The sequence below is a fragment of the Phaenicophaeus curvirostris genome, chromosome Z (genome assembly GCF_032191515.1).
Source record: "Phaenicophaeus curvirostris isolate KB17595 chromosome Z, BPBGC_Pcur_1.0, whole genome shotgun sequence".
NCBI classification, from domain to species: Eukaryota; Metazoa; Chordata; class Aves; order Cuculiformes; family Cuculidae; genus Phaenicophaeus; species Phaenicophaeus curvirostris.
In genome coordinates, this window is record NC_091431.1 from 39,502,321 (window position 1) to 39,529,647 (window position 27,327).

A 27,327-nucleotide genomic window follows, 5' to 3' on the forward strand; every position below is an offset into this window, starting at 1 on the left:
GCAAACTCAATAATGGTACTGAATGTTCACTGGAGCATGGCTACTATGATTTAGTTACAGTTCAGATAATACTGCATATCTTTTCATTTTACATTTGTCCTTGGCCTGAACACAGCTCTCCTTCTGATGCTACAAATGTTCTCTGAGAAGCGTGTTAGAAGGAAAATCTAGCACCTGTTTGCCAGTCCCATGAATTGCATTGCTTGTGACCATGCTAGTGTGCTGTTCTGTGCGACTGGATTAAAAGGCAGAAATAACTCAAATATTCATTCCCAAATAAAGTAGCCCTCTTCTTACTCCACGAGCCAGGCCATACTAAACTGAAGGTATATAAATGCTGCTGGCTGGGTCTGCCTCTAGCACAGCCTCCCTGAACACTTTCAATCCCAAGACTGAAAGGAGAGGTCAAAGAGCTCCCATAGGCACTTGGTACCTACAAAGCCTCTCTCCAGCTGTATCTGAAATAGGATGGCTGCATAATTTACCTGTTTCTCCACCCTCAGCATGGAATACATGATCATTAAAGGGAACACTCTTTACTATGCTTTCCAGGGTAATCATCAAAAACTATTACCTTGGCTATTGCTGAAATGCTTGTAGTGGAGAGAAGGAATCAGAGGAAATTTTAAGCAAGGGGAGATTTTAAGGGTGTTAAATTGGCTGAAGAGTTACAGCTAGGAATAAAATTTATTGTTTTGTACTTCTCATCAAAAGACTTAATTTGGTGTCCTCCTTACTTCCAAGGATGTAAAAGTATCTTTGTCACATCTCTTTCAGGCTTTAATATGCTTACCACTTTTGGAAGAGGGGGCATACAACTCAAGAAGAGTAAGGGGATCTTGTTAGGTCATACAGAGACTCAATCTGGCTGCTGTTATAAGACATAACTAAAAATATTTTTACTAATGCATTTGCAACAAAAAGAGAACCAAGTTGAATTTCCATCCTTTGTTAGAAGCGGCAAGGGGGATGGGAATGGGTGGAACAAAAGACTGAGGTACTTAGTGTCTTCTTTGCCTCAGTCTTTAATAGTCATACCAGTTACCCCCAGGGCATTCAGCCCTCTGATGTGGAAGACAGGGGTGGAGAGCAGAATAAGCCCCCCATAATATAGGTGGAAGCAGCCAACAACCTGCTGTGCCACCTTACCATTCACAGGTCTATGGAGCCATCTGGGATCCACCGAAGAGTACTGGGAGAGCTGGTTTAGGAGCTTACCAAGATACTCTCCATCATTTATCAGCAATCCTGGTTAACATGGAAGGTCCCAGGAGATTGCAGTCTTGCCAATGCAACACTCATCTACAAGAAGGACAGAAAAGAGGATCTGGGGAATGACAGGCCTGCCAGCCTGACCTCAGTACCAGGGAAGATTATGGAGATGTTCATCCTGCATGAGCTCACCAACTATATGCAGGACAACCAAGGGACCGGGCCCAGCCAGCATGGGTTTATGAAAGGCAGGTCCTGCTTGACCAACCTGGTCTCCTTCTAAGACCAGATGACCAACCTAGTGGGAGAGGGAAAGCCTGTGGACATTATTTACCTCTTCTTTAGTAAAGCTTTAAACACCATTTCCTAAAAAATTCTCCTGGAGAATTTTAAGCTGCTCAGGGCTTAAACAGGTGTGTTCTTCACTGGGCAAAAAAATGGCTGCATGGCAGAACCCAGAGATTTGTGGTAAAAGGAATTAAATCCATTCGATGGCCAGTCACAAGCAGTGTTCCCGAGGGCTCAATTTTGGTACCAGGTCTGTTTAATATCTTTATCAGTGATCTGGGTGAGGGGATTGAGGGCTCCCTCAGCGAGTCTGCAGATGACACCAAATAGGGCAGAAGTGTTGATCTGCTTGAATGAAGTCTCTGTGGAGGGACCTGGAAAAGCTGGATCAATGGAGCAAGGTCATTTATATGAGGTTTGACAAGGCCAAGTGCTGGGTCCTGCACTGGGGCCACAACAACCTCGTGCAGCACTACAGGGTTAGGGAAGAGTGGCAGGAAAGCTTCCTGGCAGAAAAGGACCTGAGGGTGCTGGTTGACAGCTGACTGAACGTGAGCCAGCAGTGTGCTGTGGCCAAGAACACCACCAGCATCCTGCCTTGTATCAGAAATAGTATGGCCAACAGGATTAGTGAAATGATTGTGATTGGTACTGTGCCTCAATTCAAGTGTTCAGTTTTGGGCCACTCAGTACAAGAAAGACCTTGAGGTGCTGGAGTGTGTCCGGAGAAAGGCAGTGAAGTTTTCCCAAATGACAGGTGATAGGACAATAAGAAATGGCCTCAAGTTGTGCCATGGGAGGTTTAGATTGGATATTAGGAAAAACTTCCTTACTGATGAAGTGGTGAAAAATTCGAACAGGCTGTCCAGGGAAGTTGTAGAGTCACCATCCCTGGAGGTGTTTAAAAAATGCATAAATGTGATACTTGGGGACACTTTTTAACAGGCATGGTGTTGTTGGGCTGACAGCTGGACTTGTTCATCTTTGAGATGTTTTCCAACCTTTATGGTTCTATGTATTCATCTCTGCAAATTAAATAGATATTGCGTTTGATTAGCAGTACGATTCTGTGTTGCTATATCTTGTCAGGGCAATAGTTTGCCTATTGAAAACTGCCCAGTTATCAGCAGACCTGTGTTCACATCCTAGTTAAGTAAGCTGGAGATCGCCAGTGCAAACACTGTGCAGTGGTCTCTGTTTAAGACAGATGACATTACCGAAACACTACCATGAGATGTCCAGCCCTTCCCATTTCAGGTTTATACCTACCCAAGTCAGACTGCAGAAATCTTGTGGACAGGGAAGACTCTGTGTATACCAATTACATATTCCTTGCTATATAACGTAAGAGAGAGACATCATGCTACCATGGCTGCCTCTGGAACATGACAAGTATTTTCCTCCAGCACTGAAAGATCCTGTCTTTATTGTACTCCAGGTACAAGTAATATCAACTTTACATGTGTATACAGTTATCTTCCACCTTTCTTTTGCATATTTGACAGTAAAATACCTAGATTTCCAAAGCAGTACTATCAGCATGATGAGATAATGTTCAGTGAGATTCAGGTGTCTCCATTCCTCCTTCTTTTAGGAAATTCCTGGCTACTGATCTTTACAAAAAATAGGAAGCTTGACAAGATCAGACAGGGAAACTTCCTGTTGGGAAGCTGCAGAAATGGAGGGGCTAAACAGATTTTTACCATTGTCCATCTAAAATTTTAAGAATGCCAAAATATTTCCCCTTCCTTCAAGAAATGAGAAGGCACAAACCAAATCATTAGCAATACACATAAGGATTGTTCCATTTCCCTTCTTATTGTGTCATGGGGCTGTCAACTTTCAGGCCCCATGAAACTTTCAGGCTCTCAGGTGAGAAGCAGGAAACTTTACCAAGCTCTGACCTTTGCACTTGCTGAGGCAAGGGACAAACGCTGATCCCAGACAGCTTTTACTTGCAGGCATCAATGTTACTAGTATAAACAGAGGTTTAAGGCTGATTTTTTAAATGCTAAAAAAAAAAAAAGTACAAGTGGAAGTTTAAAGCTGGATCTTAAAATGCTAAAAGATGTCTGTTTATGCCCCCTCGGTACCCCCTCGGGCCCTGGCTCCTTGATGGATTTCTAACAACAATTGTATAAATACTGCATAGAAATGAGGAAAGAAAGACACAGAATAAAGAAGGGGAGAAAATCCCTTTGTGTCTGAAAATAAGGCAGCTTTGGCTAATGTAAATATTTTTATTCTGCAGGGAAAAGAATAAAGGGCTGTGTAAGATAGTGCAGTTGATAAAGGCAGTTACTTCTCTCTTGCCTGTCACAATTAAAGCTAACCTCAGGCTCTGTGTGATCCTAGCTAATCCTCCAACAAAAGGGCCTTTCATTCTAAAATCATTATATCACACTCAGCTCCACACACCACTGTTCAGGGAAGAGTTGTTCAGTCCTTTTCAAGGTTCTGCTTTCCCTCACAAGGAGGAGCTTCAGTAACTTGGGAACCAACATTCTAATTCCACAGCCTAGAGCACTTTTGAAAAGATAACTGCAATATGGAGTCCCTCTCACCACCTCAAATCACAGTACCTCAAAGCTTTGCCTACGAAGGGTGTCTTCTTTGTCCCTTCTGCACATCCAAATAGGGAAATAGAAATTTTATCATTGTGGAAAATGCGTGAGGGAAGAAGAATATGTAGCAGAAGACTGAAAGCCAAAGGTAGATAAATAACTGGAAACCAGCCTCCAATTTTGTATGACTGCCCAAAATTTGGGGGGGGAACAAATGTTGTAGTCCCCATGTCCTAACATTTTTAAGATGAGGATGGGATTTCTGTCAGAGAGATAACTTTAAGACAAATCCTCAGGGTAAATATTAATGGCTTGTTATACACAGGTCAGTCTACTTAAGCTTTATGTATAAAAATTCCTTCAGCAAAACTCAAGGAGCTGCTCCCACAAGTCAGTTAAATTAAAAAGTATCAAGGCCAAACATGGAAAAAGCAGAAATCTCCTTAAGACTGAATCCTATTGGTTCTCATCACCGATTGATGAAACAACTCTGATCAATGTTTATTTACCTGCTATGTGAAATCTTTGTAAGCCATACATGTAAAAGCCCGGGTTCTCATGAAATTAAACATGAAAAAAATTGAGGAAATAAGGTCATTTTTTTTTCACTGATTATAAAGAAAAGCCACTAGGGCAATGCTATAGAAGATAACAAATGAAGAATTTTAAATTAGGTAAAATTATTTTATTTGATTAAGAAAAATAGGGAAGTAACGTGTGACTTGCAATGACCAAGTTTCATGGCAGGGCTCCGAAGGGAAGAACTGTTTACGACTGCCAGCACACAGAACTGCATATCTCCAAGCACACCTTGCAAGGATCTTCACACCCTCATCTAACCGGTCTCCCGAAACGCAGCTTTCAAAAGAAGGAAAGAAATACTGACGTGGGCTGTACACTTGATACTGCTTATGTGAAGGCATAGCAACAACCTGGCAACCATGACAGTGATCTCATCTGGGACTTAGGAGAGACAGGTTCTAGTCTGCTATTACACCCTAACTTGATGATCTTAATGGCCACTCAGTTTTTCTGCTTCCTTAATGGGAGATACTAGTCCTTATCTCATTTTAAAATGCATCATATCAACTGACAGGAACTCAGCATAAGTATAGGGCTCTTGTATACATCTAAAGGCACAGCCTGCAACCTGATGTGGCCCAAGTGTGGAATTAAACATTTCTAACTGAGGACACCAAAAATTATACATTCAAATCTTACATTCAAATTATACATTCAAAGCATTATGCCTGTTAACATAGCCTTATTCCTATAATGCCTCTCTCCCTGTATTTTTAAACTGGACTAAAAATGTTTTTAAACAGGTGGCAAGATAATAAAAGGCAGAAATAAATGAAGGTTAAATATGGAATGATCCAAAGTATTCGAAAAGCATTGCCTGACTGAAGGCACAGCTCAGACACGTTGTTGACAATGTTCCACTATTACAAATCGTGGGCAGATAAAGGATTTTAATACAGAAGAAAGAAAAAAAAAAGATAGAGACTTGAGGATTTGGTAACTAGTATTTATCTAGTGAGGTTTGTAAAGAAATATATCACCCACAAAGAACTCTGACTAACAGTTAAACTGTCCTGTGGAATAGTTTTGAAGTCTTCTTTAAAGTTGCATTTCCGTGTTAATTCTTTGAATATACACTAAAAAATATTTCATTAACATTTAGTGGCAGATCTACTGTTATAATTGTGACTTGCAACTCACAGGGCCGAATATGTAAGTATTTTCTGGTGCACATTCTTATAATAGTATGCTTTGAAATGCTTCACCTCAGAGGATAAAGTAAAGAACTGGTCTCCCTGGCATTATTCCAGCACAGCTGAAATGAATTACAGCACTCCAATGAAAGGCATAACAAAGAAATAACAAAACCCTTTTAAAACTAAGGGCTTCTACCATGTGGGAAGGATTTGAATAGGCATAGCCAAGGTGTATGAATTAGTAGGTCAGGTCTAGTGAATAAGCATACAGGCAGTGTGGGCAAATAAAGTGAAGGACTGGAGAAACAAAAAGATTTTCCAACACGTATCACAAAACATCAGAAAACAAATTATTTAACAATGTTGCCCTGAGAGATTTCCCAGTGATGTAAAGCTGGTAGTATAAAGAACTGAGCCACTAGATCTGTAACAAGAAGACTTTCCAGATACTACATTTTTTCATGGTTGTAAATTGCCCAAATATCTGTGTGTGTATACATATGATTCAAATATATTTTACAATCTCATAAAGCATTTGAGGCTCTGAGATTCCATATTATACCCTCTAAATACATATCAGAAAGACTCAAGAGGCCTGCATTAAGCAAAACCTTCAATGGTCTGATGATCCACTTGACAGCAGGCAACAGTCTTCTTTAATAGAAAGTGAGAACTAGAAATCCTAGGTATTGTGATAGTTGTTCATCAATGCAATGTTTTGTCTAAGTAATTATAGAACCATACAATAGTTTGGGTTGGAAGGGACCAAGAAAGTCATCTGGTCCACCCCTGCCCTGCAGTGAGCAGAGACATCTTTGACAAGATGAGGTTGCTCAGAGTCTCTAACTTGATGCTGACTGTTTCCAGGGATGGTGCATCTCCAAACTCTCTGAGCAATCTATTCCAGTATTTCACTACCCTCAGCGTAAAAACTTTTTTCCTACTGTCTAGTCCAAACATCTCCTCTTTCAGTTTAAAAATATTACCCCTTGTCCAGTTGCTACAGGCCTTGCTAAAAAGATTTTCTGCATCTTTCTTATAAGACCTCTGTAAGTATTGAAAAACTGCAACAAGGTCTTTTCAGAGTCTGATCTTCTCCAAGCTGAACTACTCCAACTCACTCAGACTCTTTTCAGGGGGTAGGTGTTGCAGGCCTTTGATCATTTCTGTAGCCCTCTTCTGGACCTGCTCCAACAGCTCCATGTCCTCCTGTGCTGAGGGCTCCAGAGATAGATGCAGTGTTCCAAATGTTGTCTCACCTCCCTCAACATGCTGGCCATGCTCCTTTTGATGCTGCTCATGCTTCTTTTGATGCTGCCCAGGATGCAGCTGGCCTTCTGGGCTGCAAGTGCTCGTTTCGTGCTCATGTTTTGCCTCTTATTCATCAGGACTCCCAGGTCTTCTCTGCAAGGCTGCTCTCAATGTTATCATCCCCTAGTCTGTATTGCAACTGAGGGTTGCAATATCTAGACAAATTCAGAATACTGCTGAAATCTGTGTCAAACTGCTGTACTTCTTATAACCTTTTAACATTAGTCCTTTACAAAGTAATTTATCATATAAGATTCAGTGTTGCAGTTCAGAAAAGCTACACCAGTTCTGTGGAAAAACAACAATTTACATGATTCAATGTTTGGCCTATATGGGTATGTGAGGGGTTATGTAGATGCATGTAAATATACATATATGCATATACACACACACAAAATGCTCTTTGGAGAAGAAGAACTGTAAAAATGTGTTAATATGTATGCACATACAGATTTCTGTCTTCCTGAGCTCATCAAGTTCATTTGTTCCCAATTCTAAACGTCTTCCCAGTTAATATTGATCATAGACCAGCCTCTGAGGAGCACTGTCCATGTGTTTTATGTGGCTCTGTCACTAGATTTTGGCTTGTTTTACCATTTTCCTATCTTAAGGAATCACACTAACCTCTACAAAATGAAAATTGTATCTTTACCCACATTTTGGGCACCTCAACTTTCACCCACAGTTGGCTGGAAACTCCAGTTTGTACATCCTTGTAACTATGCTGTTCCCATCCCCTTAAGATTAGCATAGTGAGTACTATCCTAGCTTATATATAGTACTGGAGATTTTAACTGTTACAAAATTTCTTAATGCAGGTTAGTATAGAGTAGAAAGCACAAGGGACAGAAAACATAATTTGCAATATTTTAGAAGACATTTCTTTCCTACATTGTTTTATACTTATAGCTTATACTTACAGCAATATTTGCTAATACAACTTATTCGCTCTTCAATGTAAGGAAATCATTGCAACTGAGAGCCAAAACCAAGTCGTTCCACATTTGTATTTTGACTCCTAAAGTTCACTACATTTGCCAAATCTGAATTTCTCAGCAGCAGTGCAAGTGGAAAATTGCTCCATATTGAAGTAACCATAGAAACTGCAGGTATTATGTATTATATAAGACTCTCTGCCCAAACTCTTCCATTACTCAAGAGTGAAGGAACAGCCAATTCCCTCAAATATATAGACTCAGTTAGAACAAATTTCCCCATAACAAACTGAAATAAAAGACTCTATCTTGAGCTTTGTGAGACTGCTTGATAATACTATTCACTGCCCCTACATGATGCTGCACATGGATGGAGTATTCACACTACTTACCAGATTAGTATCTCTGCTCTAAGAGTTATGAAGTGTACACATTAGCAGTTTGTACAAATATTTTAATTAATGTTCTGTAAATAAGGAGGCAAACGTTGCACTTCAGTGCCATAGTAGTACTAGCATATTTATCATCTGGAAGTGTTCATAACTTTATCTCAGCTTTAAGGCAACAATTAATGCCATACTTTTTTTTTTCAAGATCAAAGTGGCACTTGTGAATCAAATTTTCATTCAGCTTAAATGAAAGCCTAGGACTTTTAGGTCTGGATTCTTCCAGTGGCAGCTTGAGAAGGAGGTAAAAGATACTATAGGTAGAGGTTTGGGAAGCACCAGTATGTTCCTGACTGATGGAAGCTTCTCCTCACATAGCACATACCACACACATGACAGTACACTCTTTATGCTTCGACTTGCAATCGTGAGCATGTTGTACCTGCACCAAAGGACATTAGGTAATGAATACTAGATAGCACTGATTTTGATGTAACTCTCTATGGTGAACCTTAAGGAGTCTTATTACTTCATCGGATGTGAAAGAAATAATATTAATCCAAACAACAAGAATCACTGTCAGATTAACACAACAAGTAAAAATAAGTAAGTAAATCAATCAATCAATCAATAATCACTAGAAGCTACTAAATCCGAGATTTCTGGTACTCCAGGGACCCAGTAGCTGTTATTCTCATATGACAGGGAAATATTGTTATTTCAGTAACTCAAAACAGATCTAATTCCTTTTACTCATTATATTTTCCAACCTGGCTTAATGCAAGTTTTTTTTTAACTTGAGATGTTGAGATGAAATAAACAGATTTTCTTTTTCTACCAGGGGAATATCTTGATGATTCTCAAGAGTGTCAATTGTGTGCAGCATCCTGTCAGAAATGCATCGGACCTAATCCGGACAGCTGCATCAGCTGCCCACTCACAAGGTAACTGTCTTCTAATGCAGTGCAGCACAAACATCTCACATTGTCATCTGGAGAAGTGGCTGCACAGTCTGTAGCACTAGCTTGCAGAATCACCTGAAGACACAAGCAAAGACTAGGCCAAACAAAAACAAGGGGCAGAACAAGCATTATGTGAACAAGACAGTTAACTACACAGGCAGATGATGTTTAGCCAGATTCCCACAGATATAGAAAAATTTCTTTTAATAACTGAAATAATCTTTCCTTCATTGTCATCCTTTCAGAATCATGATTGCTAGAATCACAACAGTGACAAATTTAACAATAAGAGTCTAAGTCATCTGTAGTTGTACACAGCTATGAGTTTTGACACAAGACATGAACATGGATATTGAGGTTACTAATAAGTCAGGAGATATTCCCAGCACCTTAACATTGTCCCCTAACTGAGGTGGTTTAAATTAGCCTGATTTTTCTAACCTGCCATGAGGACTGAGGAGAACTAGAAAGAAGCTTTTCCACAAAACATTGAAGATGAGGAGTTTGTGTTTAGGTCATCTCACACCTAATCCAGAAGTTTACTGGTTTTAAACTCATGTCCTACTGATAGTTTTATTCTCACACCAAAAGCTCTGGTTCTGTTGCACTGGATTGCATTGATGCTTTTATGCTTTCCTCCCAAACAGGTTAAAACCAGTAGACATTAAGTCTACTTAATTTTCATCACATAGAAGGATTCCGTAGCAAATATTTTGCTACACAGGAAAAGAACATTTAGCTGCAAAATTCCTAAGTGTCTGCACATATTCAAGTCTCAAAATATAGCTCCTGAAGGCCAAGATTCAGATAGATGTTTGACTTCATGCACAAAGTCATTTTACTGAAGTCATAATACTGTTCACAGGATGCCTTTGAAGTAAAACTAATAGGAAACTTCAACAGACAGATCACTCCTTCACAAAGAAAGATGAAGTCTTGTTTTGCTTCTAACAGATGTCAGTGACCACTGCAGGGAGTGTCGTAGGACATCTAGGTGCAAAATCAAAAGGTGATTGTCTCAGAAAAATATAAGAAAAAAACCCTATCTCTGCCATCTAAGACCTAGGTTCAAAATATGGTTGACTTTCCATTTAGTAAATATGAATAAAATTAGGAAAATTAAGGAGTAAAATGCAAAGAGTATTGTAAATAGATTGAGGGAACAATACCTCTTGTTTCTTGTTATTTTCATTTAAATTTAAAGCACAAATTGTTGCTGAACTTATAATTATGCCTCTCTTTGCCACAAAAGAGTCTTTGATGATGGTCACTGTGTTATACAATGCCCCAGAGGAAAATTTGAATTCAGAGGACAATGTAATTTGTGCCATCATACGTGTCTGGACTGCAGCGGAAGTGAACCCAACAAATGCATCACTTGTGGAACCGGTAAAAAACATTTCATCTTGTAGCTTTTTCCCCTTCGTTGGCCTCCAAGTTCCCTTTCCCTCTGCTCTCTTATTTTATTGTCAGAGCCAATAAAATAAGTAGGGGTTTTGCTCCTGCATCATAATCTTCTTTTAACCCTCAAGGTAACTGGAACTTAAAGAATTTTTTTTTAAGTCCAGAAAACCCCAGCTCTTCATTGTCCTTGCATCTTTATGCATTTACCTTGGAATTTTGAACAGGACCTATGCTAATGGAAGCAGAAAGAGTGGCACTGGAAAAAAAAAAGGTAGAAATCCTACATAGTCTGTATCTGGAAAAGAAAGTTCAATATATGCCTCCCTGAGCTTTCTACACAGTATGTGCTACACCGAAATGGAGCAAACCTGCACAAGCAGGCAGCAAGCCAGGGTGCTTTCCTAAACATCTATGTGGGGAAAGCTAGGAAACAATCATGGTGGGTTCCACCACAGGCTGCTGTGTCCTTACAGCTGTACACTGTAGCACTTAAACACATAGAAACCTGTATTTTTGACATATTATTATCGATCATAGTTTGAGAGAGAGGATAATATTGTTAAATTTGCAGCCATTCCATGAAACCATTCTTCTCCTTTTGAAGCTCCATTTTAGAAGTTATTCCCTCTTACCTCTAGCACCTGATGAGTGAAGAACTTATGGCTATAATAAGCGAGTTTTACATACTAGTCTGAACTACCCTTGGAAATGAGTATTTAACTTTCAATTCACTTAAAAAGGAGGAAATTTTGGTGAGCCTCTCTGAGGATTCACAATGGATTCACAGCCTTTTTCTTTTCCGCTGCTACTTCTATTTCGCTCCTGGTCATTAATGGCCTAGGCTCTATTCAGTAATAAGTGTCGAGATTACAAGTAAAGACTAATATGCCTGACATTGATTTGTCACATTGGTGATGAGATTGACTTTCTCACTCCTGGAAATGTATAGATGAAGTTTTTAAATTGTACTTGAGGTCCTGTGTGAAAAAGTTCATATAACTGTTCCCCGATTCTCTCTGAATGGTGGACAGCAATATAAATTTCTATATTTCTGTACATCAAGAAATGAAAAGACTGAGGAGAGTCATACCCTAAGGCGGCTGAAAAGATCACTCAGATTAAATTCTAAATGATTCCGGAGTCTAGCTGTGACTAGGATGAGGATTATGGTTTAATCTTTTGTGGATACAGACTGATCCTTTCCAAAAGTGAAGAGGGCAGCTTTGCTTTCCAAATGGCAATTCTACATCAACATGTACAATACAGTGCAACTACTCATATGTTCACTGCAAGAGAATTCAGTGATGGAAATATCCTGATCCTTATTTTATTAGATTGATGGATGTAAACTGTAATTACCACTAGCATCACTTATTTGTATGTCATAGATCTCCAGGACTGTGGGAGGTTTGAGGTCCTGAAACTTTTATAAATTTTAGCTCATCTGGGGTAAAACTGTAAAAATCTATCAATCAGTGAACAGTATTAATTCTCATCAGATGTGCTTCACAAAGCTGCTTCTTATGCCTAAACAGCCTCTGTGGCTGATATCTCTTTCCTGTTTTTTTGCCACGCAGATCAAAGAAGGATAGAACGTTTCCTGTATCATGGGGAGTGCAGAGAGAGTTGTCCTCCAGGTCACTACCATTCAGAGAATACCTGCGTGGCTTGTTCTGACCACTGTGATGTGTGCCTGAACTCCAGCCACTGCAAAAGATGTTTCAGAGGCTACTACCTTACTCAAAACACATGTCAGAAGCATAATTGTAGACAAGGTAAGCATCCTTCACTATGAGGGTGGTGAGGTTGCCCAGGGAAGCTGTGGCTGCCCCATCACTGGAGGTGTTCAAGGCCAGGTTGGATGGAGCCTTGGGCAGCCTGGACTAGTGGAAGATGTCCTTGCCCATGGCAGGGAGGAGAACTTCGAATCTAAACCACTCTATGATTCTATGATCCTTCAGCAGGAGTTAAACAAACGTTGTTTTCAATTTGTTATAGAAATCTGGTTTAGGATCTTGGTTCCTGTTGTCAAATACACAATCATACCTTATTCTGAGGTCCTCAAACTCTACCTTTGATTATCTTCTAGTATTGTGTTAATATAAAATAAGAACATTTTTCCTCAAATTGACTGGATTACACAAAACCATATAAGAAAATAAATTGCTTTCTCCTTTTAAGATTTGGATAAAATTTATTGCCAAACCCCTTTACATCATCTTCCAGCAGTCCTGGATTACTGGGGAGGTACCACTGGACTGGAGGCTGGCTGATGTCGTGCCCATCTATAAGAAGGGGCACAAGGCGGATCTGAGGAACTACAGGCCTGTCAGTCTGACCTCAGTGCCAGGGAGTCATGGAGCAGGTGATCTTGAGTGCTATCATGAAGCACTTGCAAGAGAATGAGGTGATCAGGCCCAGTCAACATGGGTTCACGAAAGGCAGGTCTTGCCAAACTAACCTGAGCTCCTTCTATTACAAAGTGACTAGACTCTTGGATGTGGGAAAGGCTGTGGATGTGGTCTTCTTGGGCTTCAGTGAAGCCTTTGACACAGTTTCTCACAGCATTTTGCTTCGGAAACTGTCAGCCTCTGGCCTGGACAGGCGCACACTCTCCTGGGTGGAAAACTGGTTGGATGGCCGGGCCCAGAGAGTGGTGGGAAATGGTGTTAAATCCAGCTGGAGGCCAGTGACAAGTGGGGTTCCCCAGGGCTCTGTGCTGGGTCCAGCCCTGCTCAATGTCTTTATCAATGACCTGGATGAAGGCATTGAGTGCACCCTTAGCAAGTTTGCGGACGATACTAAGCTGGGTGGAAGTGTCGATCTGCTGGAGGGCAGGGAGGCTCTGCAAAGGGATCTGAACAGGCTGGACTGCTGGGCAGAGTCCAATGGCATGAGGTTTAACAAAGCCAAATGCAGGATCCTGCACTTGGGGCACAACAACCCTGTGCAGTGCTACAGAATGGGAGAAGACTGGCTGGAAAGCTGCCTGGAGGAGAGGGACCTGGGGGTGTTGGTTGACAGCGACTGAACATGAGCCAGCAGTGTGCCCAGGTGGCCAAGAAGGCCAATGGCATCTTGGCTTGTATCAGAAACGGTGTGACCAGCAGGTCCAGGGAGGTTATTCTCCCTCTGTACTCTGCACTGGTGAGACCGCTCCTCGAATACTGTGTTTAGTTCTGGGTCCCTCACCACAAGAAGGACGTTGAGGCTCTGGAGCGTGTCCAGAGGAGAGAGACAAAGCTGGTGAAGGGGCTGGAGAACAAGTCTTATGAGGAGAACGAGTCTTATGACTGAGAGAGCTGGGGTTGTTTAGCCTGGAGAAGAGGAGGCTGAGGGAAGACCTTATTGCTCTCTACAACTACCTGAAAGGAGGTTGTGGAGAGGAGGGAGCTGGCCTCTTCTCCCAAGTGACAGGGGACAGGACAAGAGGGAATGGCCTCCATCTCCGCCAGGGGAGGTTCAGGCTCAACATAAGGAAAAAATTCTTCACTGAAAGGGTCATTAGGCAATGGAAAGGTCTGCCCAGGGAGGTGGTTGACTCGCCTTCCCTGGAGGTGTTTAAGGTGCGGGTGGATGAGGTTTTGGGGGGCATGGTCTAGAGATAGGCAGGAATGGTTGGACTCGATGATCCGGTGGGTCTCTTCCAACCTGGTGATTCTATGGTTCTATGATTTCCAGAAACTTTGCTGTATAGTTCCAAATGTTGACCTTCCATTGTCTAGAATTAACACAATATTGGTGATTTGCAAAACACAGGTGAAGTGGAAGACCCTGACTCTGGAGAGTGCATACTGTGTTCAGATGGATGTCAAAACTGCAAACTAGGTAAATATTCCCTTTATGAATATTTATTCTTAAGGTAAGGAAAAATTATTCCTCCTTGCTCTCTTGTCACAAGCCTGCATGCATGCTGTTGAATACAGTCACTGCTGCATTGTCTCACCAAGTAAAATGTATTTCTCCCAGTGGTTCTATTTTTTAACACATTTATGATCTCTCCAGCATAAATAAGAATAAATTATATATATTAATTTAGCTATTAATCTTTGTAACAGTCTTTTTTAGCCCCTGCTTTAATGTCACAATCAGGCTGAGAGATTTAGTGACTTTCTGATGCTATTATCAGGCACATAACTGTGTAATATATGCTAAAATTTTCTAGACCTGAAAACAGATCATTAGCCTGTGTTTTTTCTTTAAGGTAGTAGAGAGACCTTTAATTTAATTCAAGAAAAATTTGCTGCAATAGCAATACGACTTCCCCCAAAAAAGTACCAAAATATATGATTTTCATGCTGGAATAAAAAATATTATATGGTGTTGTCTTCAGACAAATGCCATTTAATTTACTGAACCTGAGTGAATCTGTATCTTAATAGCTCACCTTCACAGAGGTTTGAAAATGTTCAAAAGACACCACACTTAATTGCCTCCACTCTGCTTATGTTAAGAAAATTTTATTTTCTGTGGCTGAATGGACAGGGCTACAACTGATAAGTAACTCAAGACTGTGAAGCAATAGAGTGACCCATCAGAAAGGCAATCTTCACTTGTGCCCTATTAGACAAGTGTCTTCTTAAGAAAGCACAGAATTTAGACAAAATAGTGCCCAAATGAGTACTGATATGCCAAGATGCTTCGATAAGACCATCCAGAACACAAAAAGTAAGACTTGACTAAAATGTTCTTTAAAGATTATACAGAATAAAAAGTAGACCTAACCATTCCTTCTTCTGGTGCAGATCTAGAGCAAGCCACTGATCTGCAAAGAGTTATCCGGAATTACTACTTGTAAAAAGAAAGGAACAAATTTGGCTTGTTGTATTTCCAAGGACTATTTTTGAAAGCACTAAACTTAAAGACTACCAGGACTATCCATCTCCTCCCTGAATTCAGATTGATTTCCACAGGTGGAGGGTCCCTCTGTTTTCTCCCGCGTGGTCCCTAATGTATTTTGGGGACTGACTTAACAGCCACAAGCATTGGTACCAGAAGACTGAATGTTGCTGAGGAGAGTGAATATCAGGAAAGACAACTCTAAAAGCAACCCATAAGAAAAATAACAAATAAACAAACAAGCAAAAAACCCACTAAACCATAAATACTTCCCACCACTAGACACAATTGTTTTGATATTCTTTCTGGGTTTTGTCAATGTTTTTCCCTGGGAAAACAGATTGTCATGAATACTCATGTATATCAAACTTATATAAGGATTTTCATCACATACTACTTTCTATCAGTCACCCAATCTAATAAGTCATACCATAAAACTCACTATGACTCTGGTGACTGGCCATTCTGCATGAATGCAATCAAGCCTGACACATTTCCTCTGTGGCTACACGTGTAGCTTTCAATACTGCCAAATAAAGAGCTGGGTGGACCAAATGGACCGAGTTTTACATGATTGCAACTACACTATGGTCTTCTGTATGGCATGGTAACTAGATTCATGTCAGCTGTCTGCTTGGTTATACACAGAATAGGGAAGAAAAGAAGTTAAGAGACAGAATTCGTTTAAATAACAATCGTTATTGCTTCTGTCTGATGTTACTTTCCTATGGTCATATTTTCAGTGCTTTTCACAACGCTTGTGAATTGAAATTCTTTGTATCTCTTCTGCAATGGTTTAGTGCCAATCCTTGATTTGAGTCAGGGAGAAATGCACTATGAATAGCAGCTTCTCTTAAAAATAGTCATTACAAGTAACTCGGAGACTGTTTTTCACTATATATGATCCATATAAGCCTGTATAAGAAGACAACAGATTGTTCATGGGCAGCTGGCATAAAGAATATGGACTGTACTCATTTACCTTTGTCCTCAGAGATCACTCATCTCCTAAATATTAATAATCCATAACATTTACTCCATATTTACAATCAGGTTATTGGACTCAAAGTTCTGATTTAAAACAGGCTTTTCAGAAGCTTCAGAGATAACAGAATGGATGCAGATATAACAAATGTTGAATCAACTTTCGCTGCTGAGTAAAGTTAGAAGTATTAAAAAGAGTGACTTTGATAAGAGGCATACTATTAAGGAAACTTTCTGGTGTTTACATTGAATATATTATTGAGTGTCAAAGAGATTAAATATTATCTCTATTTGAAACAGAAGCACAGCAGTGGGCCAAAAGCAAGATCCCAAGAAGCTTTTGCAATTTACCATGTGTTTTTAAACAAAGCCTGACCTATAAACTTCACAATTAAAAAGAACAAGGTAGAGTTTATTTGTGTTTCTGCTCTTAATAGTCTGTCAGTTTTCTGGCATATCAATAACTTAATTCATAAATAAAATGAGCATAATAATAGGTTTCTTATGTCTTATTAGAAAATTGATACATTTAGAGACACCTGTAAAAAAAACACAGCCAAATTGCCCATCTCTTAGAAGAAATGGATTATTTTGAAATCTGTGAAGAAATTACACTGCCATAAAAATAACTTAAAATAGTAAAACTTCAAAGTAAAGAATATGGTATGTGATACTTTTAGTTTTACATCTTTATGGTCTTTCTACGGACTCTTTTTAAAATTAGGCACTGCATGATTTTGCAGTCTCTCTTTGTCTTATCTTCCTTTAAACACCACTGAGGAATTTAATCTGAGTAAGACCTGTAGAGCAGGAGTAGGAGAAGCAATCCAAAGCTATTTCAACTTTTCTAAAAATAAGAGAGAAAGCAAAATGTAGTAATCAAAGCAATTGGGATCTAAATTATACAACTTATATACTGAAAGGTAAATGTTCATATACAAATGCAAATACATTTCACGCACACTTACAGATCTGAAAAAAATTATCAGGCACCTGCTCTTTCTGAACTGCTTTGAGATCCTTTAATAAAAGTTGTAAGAGATAAAAATAATTAATTGCTTCAGTTTATACTGAGTGCAGGGTCACTTATAGAAGCTGTATGAATTTTAAAAGGAGTATCAGACAGCAGTGACATTATGTTGCAAACTGGGAGCAAGGAAATGCAAGTGATTCTCTTACTGCCTACAAATCACGAAGGTAAACTGATAATTTATTCTTTTTCTTGGGAGACACAAAGCTGAACTTCCTGTTTTCCTACTAGCCTGAAGGATGGTAATTTTGGGCCAAAATTTTTTTCAAAGGGCACTGAAGAATAAATTAAACTGCCTCCTGCAGTCTTGGGCAATGTTGCCCTGCTTTGTGAAGGAAAGAAAACGAATAAGATTTACTGTCTCCTGGCATGAGTCTAGCAGAATAGAGCAAGTAATGGAGGCAGACTGTGTGGGAAATGTCTCCTCTTGACCAGTAGTGACCCTACAGACAGATTAAGACACAGGTACCGTAGTTTTATACCGGTTTGATACTTTATATCCCACATCAGACGTTTCAGAAGAGAATGTAAAACTCACCCAATAAGTAACACTGCAGGTTATTTTTTAGCAGGCACGAGGATACTGAAATGGGAGATTGGTAGAGTTTGTAATACTTTCTGGGATCCTCAGAGAATGAAGTAAAATCTGGTTTTCCTCCGATTTCGAACCCAGGTTTGTTTTAGGGCTCCAGTACAGCAATGTATTTTTGCTGTATCTACGTTGAAGGACAAAGAGCAAAAATAGGAACTGTCAGAGAGACTTAATCAAGGACAGGTAAGCCTCTGTAGTTTAAATACAGATGACACCCTCTGTTGAATTCAGGCAATACTTTTCTTTCTGATTAACTTCATTAATTCAGAGGCTGCTCGTATTTTAAAGAGATAAAGGATCTTTAATGCTCACAGACACGATTCTGCCTGCAGGCACTGTCAAGTACTGGGATATGTAATAGGAAAATTGCCTTAGACAGCACTAATCCCAAAAAGATCTATGGCTTTGTGTACCCAGTGCCAAAACAACAGCTATGCACAGCAGGTTTCACCTCCCTACCTTCTACCCACATGTTCTCAAATGCATCTGTGTCTGCTTGCTGCTGTACTACCTCAATTGACATGCTCATATGCACGCCATCCCATGAGATCTGAAAGGTGGACTCCTGCACAGGAATTGAAATTTGAAGTCAGAGCCAAACACAAGTCAAGTCTTAAGGGTGACTTCAATATATGTGTTTAAACCTAAATACTTACAAGCTTCAAATACATTCCTACTGCTATGCAAGTAAAGGCAAACACAAAATTGGACAAACAAAGTATCTAGAAAGAGTGCTGAATAAATTTCAAGTTCTCTCTTAAAAGTTCTCATGCATTCCAAGATTATCTTTGTGACTTTGCTATCTTAGGTCTGATAACCCACTTTTGGACTTTCTGGACCTACTTTCCAGAGTGTCAATGAGCTATTGATTCCTCCAACTCAGACAGATCCATAAGAACTTCAGGTCTTCGTCACTTCTGACAATCAGGTCATTATTAATTTTTGATGACTTGTCTTTGGCAGACACTACCATAGTCTACAATGAAGTCTACAAAATTAAGTCCTGTTTCCTTAACAAAGGCAACTTTTTAAAGACAAGAGTTCTGCTGAAGCAATGGTATTAAGGAGGAGGAATTTCTTTGTGAATTTCATCAACCACATAGAATCATAGAATCATAGAATAGGTAGCATTGGAAGGGATCATCTAGTTCCACCCCTCCTGCTGCAGGCAGGGCACCTCCCAGTAGATCAGGTTGCCCAGGGCCCCATCCAACCTGTCTTTGAACACCTCCAGGGATGGGGCATTCCACCTCTCAATGTACATCCACTTACACACAGATTTAGATCACTTCAGAATACCTTTTATACCTCCATAACCTTAAAACTGTCTTGAGTTTCAGAAACTTTCTTCAGAATCAGATTTAACTTTTTAGAAAGCAATCAGCTATAAGCCAATAACTGCAGAATTTAAGCCACTTGAAGTAATTATTCTAAAATAATTTCAGAATCATTGCAGTGCAAGAACATAACCGTCCTGATTGTTATTTGATGTGTCTAAAATATAACACATGCACTACAGTGTTTTCTCAAACACTTTTTGGCTCTTGCTCTCTCTCTAATAATACAAGTTATGTTTGCCATTTTGCACCTGCAGAATGAAATATGAGTACTTACAAAGGTCATAGTGACAAACTTCTCTGATATGCAGTATCTACTGACTTGCATATGCACACGTCAGAAGCAGAAACTACCACACCATTAAACAATAATGGTAAATATGAGCACCTAGTTCATTGATGAGCTAAATATTTGCAGCACGTGCAGCTCAAGTGGATAACTGATAAATTCATAGGAATCAACAGAAGAACAGATCTTCCTCTTAGAATGGATTGTGTGATTCAGGCATTTTCTCAATTTGTTTGCCTTCTGTCATTGTCTTCCCATGAAGGAATGCATTCTTGATGCGCTTTTTACTCACCTACTTGCTCATTCACTGTCACTTACCTCACCAACTTACAAAAATATGGCATGTTATGATATGAATACTTATGGCAGCTTCATAGATATTACCTCATCTCCATATAGGAAAGTACCATGTATATTGCCTTTTGACCCATCCAGGTTTCTGCAGAGAGCAGCACAGTATGGCTTTTCTAAGATCTATACTAGGACATTTTCAAAGGCTAACACTGGGAATAAAGGGCTTCTCAGTGACAACATGGAGTGAAGAATACTGAGAATAGCCATCACACTTTCCTTTCTCAAAAATGCTGTACTAAAGAGACAAATACCAAGAAACCCCAAAGAGCATTGTCTCTGAAAATAAAAGGTCATCCATAATCTATTTCATTTGGTCTGAGTTGAAAGGTCTATGTACAAAAACAAAGCTAGAGAGACAGAAAGTGACTAAATAACATGCACCTTCTCCACAAGATCAACTATGCAGACTGAAAACGTAGTCTGTGAGGGAGTTGGAGGGAGAGAAAACATATTTGGAGAAAATACAAGGAACCTGTGAGATAGGTAAAAGGGCAGACCTGTGAACAGACTTAAGCTCACAGGTACAGATTGAGATTCTGGCAATTGTGCTCATGATTAATGAGTGAAAAGTGATCTGGTTCCCACAGCACCCTAAGGAACACAAAGGAAAACTTGATTTCTTCACATGTTCCCTAATGGTGAACAGATTTGTATTTCAAAATATCAGGATCCGTTTTTTCAGTCTCAGAGTAAATCTTCCTCAAAACGTTAATCTTGTGGAATGGGTTTTAGATTTGCAGATAATACGATTGCTTTCTGCAGGGTTCTGGAGTAAGAATATGCAATCTGTGTAAAAATAATGCACAACAGTATTTGGAACTGCTCTTCACTGATTTTCAGGACTCAGATTTTAGTTTAGGCAGAGCATTACACTAGAAGATGTTGGTTTTCCTAGAATATAAACAAAAGATAATTTTCTTCTATGTAGAAGATACACAATGCATGCATTAGAGAAAACATTTTTAGCTTAGAAATTTTTCTTTCTCTGAGAAAGAAAATTAATTCCTGACTAAAATCCAGGTTTGGGGCAAGCCATTGGAAAAATTTAAAATATGAGATTGAACTGCGAGTTCTGCAAGGACAGAATACTCCAGATTTTAGTTTAGTGGTTTTGGTAGAAATAAGAGCACAGAAGAAAAATACTGGATCAGTTCAAGAGTTCATCTAGCTCTGTAGCCACTGACTGAAGAATGAACACACTCCTAAAATTACAAAGTCAATCAAAGCATCAGTTGCTACTCCTTCAACAATTTGTAGTTCAGGAGCTTCTGGAATCAAACGGTAAAGAAGTGTTAGTTGCTGAATCATTCCACTGGAATTACTAAAGGACAAATATATTAAAACAAATATAAATCTTCTGTAGAATAGATGCTCTTTTCAGAGAAGATTTCTCTCTCCTTAGGACTCAGATCAGTGATGTCACCAGAAAGCTAGTGAGGTTATTACAGGCTTCAAATTTTTACCTACTCCTGCTCTTTCATGTGGGTACAAGTGATGTCTCAAAAAGACCAATGTCAATCAAAAGACATTTCAGGACCCTGGGAAAAGTGCTGAAGAATTCAGGAACACAAAGAGTGTTTTTGTCAATCCTCCCAGTAACGGAGGGAAACACTGGAAAAAATAGGCAAAACCAGGACATCAACACCTGGCTCCAAGACCAGTACCTCTAACAGAACATTTTTTTTTTAAAGCACCAACAAATGCTGAATTATGTACCTGGGATGGAGTAATTCTGGAAACATGTATAACGTAGGGAATGAATGGCTGGTGAGCAGTCCTGCAGAAAGGGATCTTGAAGGTGCTGGTTGGCTGCAAGCTCAATGCAAGTCAGCAGTGAGCTCTAGCAACCAAGAAAGCAAACTGCATGCTGGTGTGCATCAAACACAGCATAACTAGCTGATAAAAAGAGGTGATTACCCCACAATTTAGCATTGTGCAGTTCTGGGCTTCACAGTTTCAGAACAATGTCCAGGTCCTTGAATGTGTCCAGAGGAGGGCAACAAAGCTGGTGGAAGGGCCAGAAGTCATGTTAGAGAAAAATAGACTGAAGGGTAAACTCATTGCTCTCTACAGCTTCTTGAGGAGGGGAAGTGGAGAGGGAGGTTCGGATCTCTTCTCCCAGGGAGCCAGGGACAAGATGCGTGGGAATGGGTCAAAGCTGTGTCAGGGAGGTTTAGACTGGATATTAGGAAGCATCTTATTACCGAGAGGCTGGTCAAACACTGGAACAGGCTTCCTAGAAAGGTGGTCAATATCCTGTGCCTGAACATTTGAGGCGTTTGGTCAATGCCTTTGATAACATGCTTTATCTTTTGGTCAGCCCTGAAGTGGTCAGGCAGTTGGACTAGATGATCATTGTAGGTCCCTTCCAACCATAATTATTCTATTCTAGTCTAGCCTAGTCTAGCCTAGTCTAGTCTAGTCTATTCTACTCTATTCTATTCTATTCTATGCTATGCTATTCTATGTTATGCTCTTCACTGTACCTCAATATGCACTTGTTTCAATTCTTTGATTTTATATTAGACTAAATTCAGGGTCTTGAGCTTTCAAATAAAGAATTGTATTATGGAGCTATTTACTGACCCTAGCAGTGAAAATTTTCATTTCTCCCCATCTAGAGATGATGTTTCCCATGAGAGCCCCGCTTGCATAAATACGTTTTGTTAATCAAGGAGCAATGGAATCCAGCTGTTGAAATCAGTTGTGAAACCTGCATTGATGTCTGTGGTGTAGACTTCAGACCTCTGGCCCCCAGTGTTCATTCTTGCTTGTAGGAAAGCACTCTTTGAGTAATGCTATTCACGCAGAGGAACTACCTGCGTAGCAAGAAACTATTCAAATATAATGGACAATCTCAGCATGATAAGTGTGTTCTGAAAATGCACTTCAACATGCATAAAGTTTGATTTTATTAATAGGCAGCTTTCATGACTCTTTAAATCATCTCATTAAGATTTTGACAAGTGTAAACAATGGCCAGTACAGTAAGAACAAAAGATAACATAACATCTGAGCAATAGAATAAAATCTATGAATGGAATAACCTATCTTATGTGTTAGATAGTACTGCCAATGTCCTGGTTTAATTTCTGTTGATGTACTGTTATCTTCTGTTTTACTAGGAGTAAGAATGAACCACTAGTTCTTCTTTGTAGCCCTGTAAGCAATAACTATTCTGGTTTATATTGCATTTTGGAGCTTCATATGTGGTGTTAATTCTTACTACAGCACTGGTCAACTACATCTAATGAGAGACTATACTATTCTGACTTTTGCAGTCAGTTTTCAAATTTTTCTATTCCTTTTTGTTTCCTGATGTCATCACTTTCCCTCAGCAAAACTCTTCCAAAATTTGAGGCATTTATCAACAGACATACAAGAATTTATGTATTTATCAGGTTTCCCCCTCATCCAGGCAAACCGTGGAACTAGTTCAGGTAATGCATATTGTAATGTTAATCTTTGGCTTCATCTCATCTTATCTAAACTTCATCTCTACTTCTAATTACAACATATTAAAATCCTCATTTGAATGGGAAAATATGACTCATTCCCTTTATTATGTCAATGAAATAAAATTACAAGTGTCATTATTCCTCCTTCAGAGTAAGGTAATTGAGATTAGAGCTGTGTGATTTTTTCAGTTAACCAGCTTTAGAACAAGAATAACACACACAACTTTTTTTGTTTTATTTTGCCTCATTTTAATCCTAATTAAGTGTAGCTTTAATTTTAAAAAAACCCAAAACTAAACTAAACAGATGTAATTTCAGTAGAAGTATATTTTCGGAAGAGATTAAGTCTATTCAATGTATTTTTTTCTTTTATGACCTAAAAATATGTGTATTTTTAGTTCATTGAATACCTTGGCTGAATCAAAGTTACAGGTTTTGGCCAAAACAAATACTGGTATCTTTTTTTCCCCACATAAATCTGACTGACAACAGAATCCAGCTTTTTCTTTGGTTAAAATTCACAATCCCTCCTTTCTCCACTTTCTGGTAATATAATAATGAATCAATTATAATGTCAGAAATGAGAAGAAAGGAGACAAATCTTATTTACTAACCAAATACAAACACAGACAAAACCCAACAGTAACGACAGCAAAAAGAGCTCACAAATCAACAAAAATTATACAGACAAAAAAACTGGAAAATCTAAACAAGAGTCCTTGGTTTCACAGCAGAAGTCTTCATGCTTAAGGCTTACTGAATGCTGAAGTTTCAGTCGGGCCCATGTCTAGTCAAAATTCGTATGTTTGAATTATGTGTTACCTTTATTTTAATTCAGATGCCATAAAAACTGAAGATAAATGATCTAAGGTAGTTTAAATAGATAATTATTCTTGTGGTGTTATTCTACAATTTATGGTACTTTTTTTTTAGGTTATTGTAAATTATTGTTCAGGGGAATGTAAAAGGCAAATAAAATCTAGTAGCAACTGTTGAAATGAAACAATTCCTGCAGGCTAGCACTTAAAGGAAAACTGCAATGTAATGTAAAATAATTTTCAGTCCTTACATTTAATTAAACTGGAAAAGAAATGTAAACCAGGGATTAAGTCCCAGGCAGTGAATATCCAGAACTTCTCCTGAAAGAAAAAAAACCAGATGTATTCAGCACATTCAGCACATTCTCATGGCTAAGCCAATAAATAGTTCAAGAAATTTAATTTTTTTAGAAGTTCATAAACAAAACAGGAAGCTAAAATAGAAGTTACAGTCTATATACTGATCCTGCTAAATGTACCCTTGCACTTAATGTTAGCTTTCAGCTTTATTGTACACAGTAGATAAAACTCAAGCATGTGTATGAGTCGTCATTTCAAGATCTGGGTCTAATTAGATGGGATACTTTGAATAAGTGCTAATCAAAAGGGCTGTGGTCTACCCATGTTCAGTTTCCAGAACTAGGATCTGTCTGAAGACCGTGAACACTCAAACATAATGAAACAGTGACAAGGATTTTCAAAATCCTCTGGAGCTCATTTTTTGTATGGACAAACTTGTATATAAATCGTTAAGCCTTTGTAGTAATACTACAAAAAATAACTTAATGTTTCTCTATATATTTGAAGAATGGGACCTTTCCAGTACAACAGTGTTATGCTTCTAATGCTTATGCCCATACTTCCCTCTCAGAGTATTAAGAAACACTACTTCATTTCAAATCAGAGAGTTCCAACATAATGCACAAATGTTTGGCCTTTCACCAATATTTAAGCTTCGCACATTACATTTTCTGTATTATAACATAGCTGCACTCCAAATATATTGTACTTAAGAAGGATGGGGAGTGGAGGAGGAAAGAGGAATATCACTTTATTACAAGCAAGGAAAGAAAAAAATTATTTTTAATATGAACTCTAGATGATCTCTACTTATCTAAGAAAACTGCAATAAAAGCAGAAAGTCGCAGAGGACTTGTTTGTGTCTGAGGCGTTTTATTTCAAAACTAGTTGAACTAGTTTCCAGTGTTATCAAGATCACTTTTGTTTCTGTATTCCAAAGACTGCCACAGGTTCAGCATCATGGAAATCATGGAAAAAAATGGATAGTGATAGAGATAAAATATTAGCATTTCTCATGAAAAGAATTATTTTGGAGCATAACAAGAGATCTTGTTATTTTATGGGCAAGTGAAGATCTCTGTGAATATAGGATGTTTGCTACTGCTAGTCTAAGAACTGATTGTGCCAGATTTTAAAGTGGTCACTGTTGAAGAACTCTGTGTGTGTATATATATATACACACATACACACACAATTCCCTAGATTTTGTTCATTCTTAAAATTAATTTCCAAGATTATGGACATAAAACATCTGTGATAATGATACGAAATTTTCTGTTGCAGAAATAGTTGCATATTTAGTCTTCTCTCTGTCTGCTGTCACACTGTTGCCCTCTTCTCATTTCTTTCCAAAGAATGTTCATTATTCATCAACAGTTTAAATTCCGAAAGTATGAGTAAGTATAGAAAGTGGCAGATTTTCTCTTTAGAGTATATATTTTTAAAAGAAAGAACAATGACTCAGTAAGAGTTGACAAACAAACAAACTTAGGCCAAAGTATCCCAATGACTGTATGTTTTCATTTTGCAAAATTGTCAAGAAATTCTCCGCCTGCTTCCAAAGTCTTTGTGAAGAAAGACTCAGTGCATTCTCTAGTGAAATACAGCATATCTATGAAATTTGTGGCCTTCTAATAATGTATTTACTACCACCGCTTCTGTCTTAAATTTGTGAAAAATAGCAGAATGCAAGTGCCATTTCTGGAACCTTTTTTTTCCTACTTCATAATATGTGTTCAAATCCACAATCTAAATAAACTATTTTTACCCATTTTTTCCTAGGTACTTTTTCTTAGATCCTAAACAAACTCAAAATATGTGGTCTTTACTTAACGGTCACTTACTTAACACTTATTTTTTCTAAACTCTTTCCAGAGGACAACCAGGCATTTTGTCTTTGTTTGCAATTACAGCTAAGATCTGTCTCAAATTGAGCTATATAGATAGTCATTCATACAGGCAAATCTGAAAGAAAGATGTCCTCAGAACTTCCCATATGCAAAACGCGAAAAAGTCCTTCCTTCATAAAAGCCAGAAAGTACATGGAGAGTTAGTTATTAAAGGCGGAAACAATCCCAGCAATTTTAACAATGTCTGTTTGGTGCATACTCTATTCTTTCCATCAAAAAAGCAAAAGAACTGTATGTGCTCATACCACAATAATTTTCAGAAGGTTTAAGTACACTTACTTATCTTATTATCAGCCTGGTCACTAACAATGCTCAATAAATGCTCCGAGAAATAAAAACCAAAACCACACAAAAATTAATTGAGGAAAAAAATATCTCATGAATTTTCCTGGTTCAGAAACAAGCCTTCCATCTAGAAGTAAAGGAAGACTTCTTTGAAAATATTTTCATTTTTTAAAGTATTTCCTGTCATCATAAAATGTAATGCAAAGAACACTAAGTCGGTAATTGCTATTTCTCTTTGTGCTCTAATTGGTAAAAAGAATATTTTCACAGATCTGCAACATTTCTGGGTAAAACTTCACACCTCATAAATAAATTGCTAGAGCTACTTGCAAAACTAAGTGCATGTTGCCT

General features: G+C 38.6%; 1 protein-coding gene across 1 annotated transcript in view; it reads left to right on the plus strand.

Annotated features, from left to right (window-relative positions):
* Positions 1–27,327, plus strand: part of PCSK5 (proprotein convertase subtilisin/kexin type 5) — a 245,073-nt gene that overhangs the window by 188,447 nt on the left and 29,299 nt on the right. Inside the window, exons 21-24 of the mRNA XM_069881190.1 lie at positions 9,256–9,358; positions 10,629–10,765; positions 12,358–12,555; positions 14,540–14,608. Coding sequence (XP_069737291.1) covers positions 9,256–9,358; positions 10,629–10,765; positions 12,358–12,555; positions 14,540–14,608 — 507 coding nt within the window. The remainder of the gene's footprint in view (positions 1–9,255; positions 9,359–10,628; positions 10,766–12,357; positions 12,556–14,539; positions 14,609–27,327) is intronic.